Genomic DNA, 2590 nt, shown 5'->3' on the forward strand with positions numbered 1-2590 from the left:
TTACCTAAACTAATAGCTTTTAAATTGCATAAAACCTCAACTATAAAAGTGATACATCTCAAATTTAGAAGTCTGGTTGCTTTAATATAAACTTTAACTGTAAAGGCCATTAAAGTCTTAACAACCTTCACGCCAAACAACCCCTTCATTTTCATAATCATAGAGACATTTGACATCTTGTGCGGAGAATCATCAGAACCTAGATTCCTTGAGGCGTAATTCAATAATATATATATATGTAACTTGTTACATTTCACTTGAGTAACTCCATATCCAACCATCTTTCTCTTAGAAAATGGGTTCTGAAACTCCTCTCCTTCCTCTTCACCTCCCGGTCATCGATTTTTCAAACCAAAACCTGAAACCAGGAGAGCCCCAATGGGACTTAACCAAAGCTGATGTCCAGAAAGCTCTTCAAGACTACGGCTGTTTCGAGGCTTCTTTCGATAAAGTTCCTATCGAGTTACGAAAATCGATTTTCAAGGCCTTGGAAGAGCTTTTCGACTTACCTTTAAAGACAAAATTGAGAAACGTCTCGAAGAAACCTTTCCATGGATACGTTGGTCAATACCCAATGGTTCCACTGTACGAGAGCATGGGCATTGATGATTCTGATGTTGTAGACAAAGTTGAAGCCTTTACTGAAAAGTTATGGCCTCAAGGCAACAACAGCTTCAGGTCAGTAAACTTATATTCTTTATTACCATTAGTATGAACATGTTTTTGATTAAAAAATTCGTTACTACCAGCGCAACGATCCATTCGTTTTCAAAGAAGTTATCAGAGCTAGACATAACTATAAGAAGAATGATCATGGAGAGTTTTGGACTCGTGAAGTACATCGATGAACATCTTCAGTCAACGAACTACCTCCTTCGAGTTATGAAGTACACAGGACCTGATACAGAAGAGACCAAACTAGGGCTAAACGCTCATACCGACAAAAACATTGTCACTATACTTTACCAAAACCATGTTGAAGGTCTTGAGGTGCAGACCAAAGACAAGAACTGGATCAAAGTGAAGCCATCAGAAGACTCTTTCATCGTCATGATAGGAGATTCTCTCCATGTAAGAAGCCTTTGCTTTTAACTTCCTTAATTTTAAAACAGAATCAATGCTTGAACCATGACTGATCTTGAAACTTTAGAAGCTTTAAACAATTTAGTAAAAAACAATTAAAACAGTTTGGAGATTTATGTTCATATATATTAACTTAAAATTTTGGAAGCCTAAGATCAATGTTTTCCTTGGCTATACTCGGAACTGGCTCTAATAACAGCTAAGTGATGTTTTTGTATGTCATAGGCATTGCTGAATGGTAGATTACACTCTCCATATCACCGTGTCATGATGACTGGAACAGAGACGAGATACTCGCTCGGGCTGTTCTCAATTCCTAAAGCAGGACATATCGTGAGTTCACCAGATGAGCTCGTGGACGAAGAGCACCCTCGACTCTTTAAGCCCTTTGATCATGTTGAGTTCCTTAAATTTTACTACACAGAAGCTGGACAAAGATCTCAATCTGCTCTCAAAACTTACTGTGGAATGTAAAAACAATAAAACCTCTCTTGTTTGCTTGCTTCCAAAACGTCCTTTTACATCAATAAAATATTTTCACCTAAGAGCGAGCACCATTATAGCGCCAAGAAAAGTTGCTGACTTCCGGCCGATAGCTCTGTGCACTACACATTATAAAATCATTGCGAAGATACTTACTATGCGCCTACAGCCGCTCTTGCCGCGGATTATCTCTCCACACCAGTCAGCGTTTGTTCCCAAGAGGGCCATTGGAGATAACGTTCTCATCACCCACGAGATTCTACACTACCTTCGGACTTCAAAAGCAAAAGTGAGGTGTTCCATGGCCGTCAAGACGGACATGAGTAAGGCATATGATAGGATCGAGTGGTCTTTTCTAGAAGCGGTTTTGCGAAGACTAGGATTCCATGAGAAGTGGATCTCCTGGATTATGGTTTGCGTGACATCTGTTTCTTACTCTTTCCTTGTTAACGGGGCTCCACAAGGCAAAGTAAACCCGTCACGCGGCCTCCGCCAAGGTGATCCGCTGTCTCCTTATGATGCGCCTCGGATCATAGACCCGGGCCAGGATGATGCGACCATGGCTGAGCCAGATGATTCTTCAACAAAGGACAAACAAAGATGGATTAATGGTGAGGATACTGATCTAAAACCAGCTGATGAGACTGAGGACGAGCTGGAACCAGCTGAAGAGAGTATGCTTGAGCTGAAACCAGCTGAAGTGATAGTAGATGAGCTGGATGAGCTGAGTGAGATAAGTGATACTAGCTTGGAGCTGAATGAGCTAAGTGACACTGAAGATGGAGCTGGTTTAGTTGCTGGGCGAAATGAACCTTTTTCAGCCCAAAGAAAAATTCATAACAAATTCAATTTGGGTCGGTTTTACACCAAATTCGACCAGACCTTTCCTCAGTCCATTTCAAGCCCATTCTCATCAAGAATGCCAAGAGGGAGTCAGCAAGGAAGTCTTGGTCGTGCATGGGAAAAAGAATTCAACAAAAATCATTAATTTCGGTCTTTAGTCAAAGTCTTCATTTCTAGTTTC

At 40.7% G+C, this 2590-nt stretch overlaps 1 protein-coding gene across 1 annotated transcript; it reads left to right on the forward strand.

The window, feature by feature from the left end:
- Positions 1–280: 280 nt before the first annotated feature.
- On the forward strand, positions 281–1582 carry LOC106299174 (probable 2-oxoglutarate-dependent dioxygenase AOP1). Its single transcript, XM_013735303.1, has 3 exons — positions 281–678; positions 750–1071; positions 1309–1582. The coding sequence occupies exons 1-3, from the start codon at positions 296–298 to the stop codon at positions 1555–1557; spliced, it is 954 nt and encodes a 317-aa protein (XP_013590757.1). The 5' UTR covers positions 281–295; the 3' UTR covers positions 1558–1582.
- Positions 1583–2590: the final 1008 nt, after the last annotated feature.

The sequence above is a fragment of the Brassica oleracea genome, chromosome C6 (genome assembly GCF_000695525.1).
Source record: "Brassica oleracea var. oleracea cultivar TO1000 chromosome C6, BOL, whole genome shotgun sequence".
NCBI lineage: Eukaryota > Viridiplantae > Streptophyta > Magnoliopsida > Brassicales > Brassicaceae > Brassica > Brassica oleracea.

Excerpts from the sequence above, each read along its gene's own strand:
- LOC106299174 (XM_013735303.1), top strand. The coding sequence starts at position 296 with ATGGGTTCTGAAACTCCTCTCCTTCCTCTTCACCTCCCGGTCATCGAT. Across the intron at positions 679-749 it reads CAAGGCAACAACAGCTTCAG|CGCAACGATCCATTCGTTTT; the intron begins GTCAGTAAACTT and ends CGTTACTACCAG. Across the intron at positions 1,072-1,308 it reads TGATAGGAGATTCTCTCCAT|GCATTGCTGAATGGTAGATT; the intron begins GTAAGAAGCCTT and ends TGTATGTCATAG.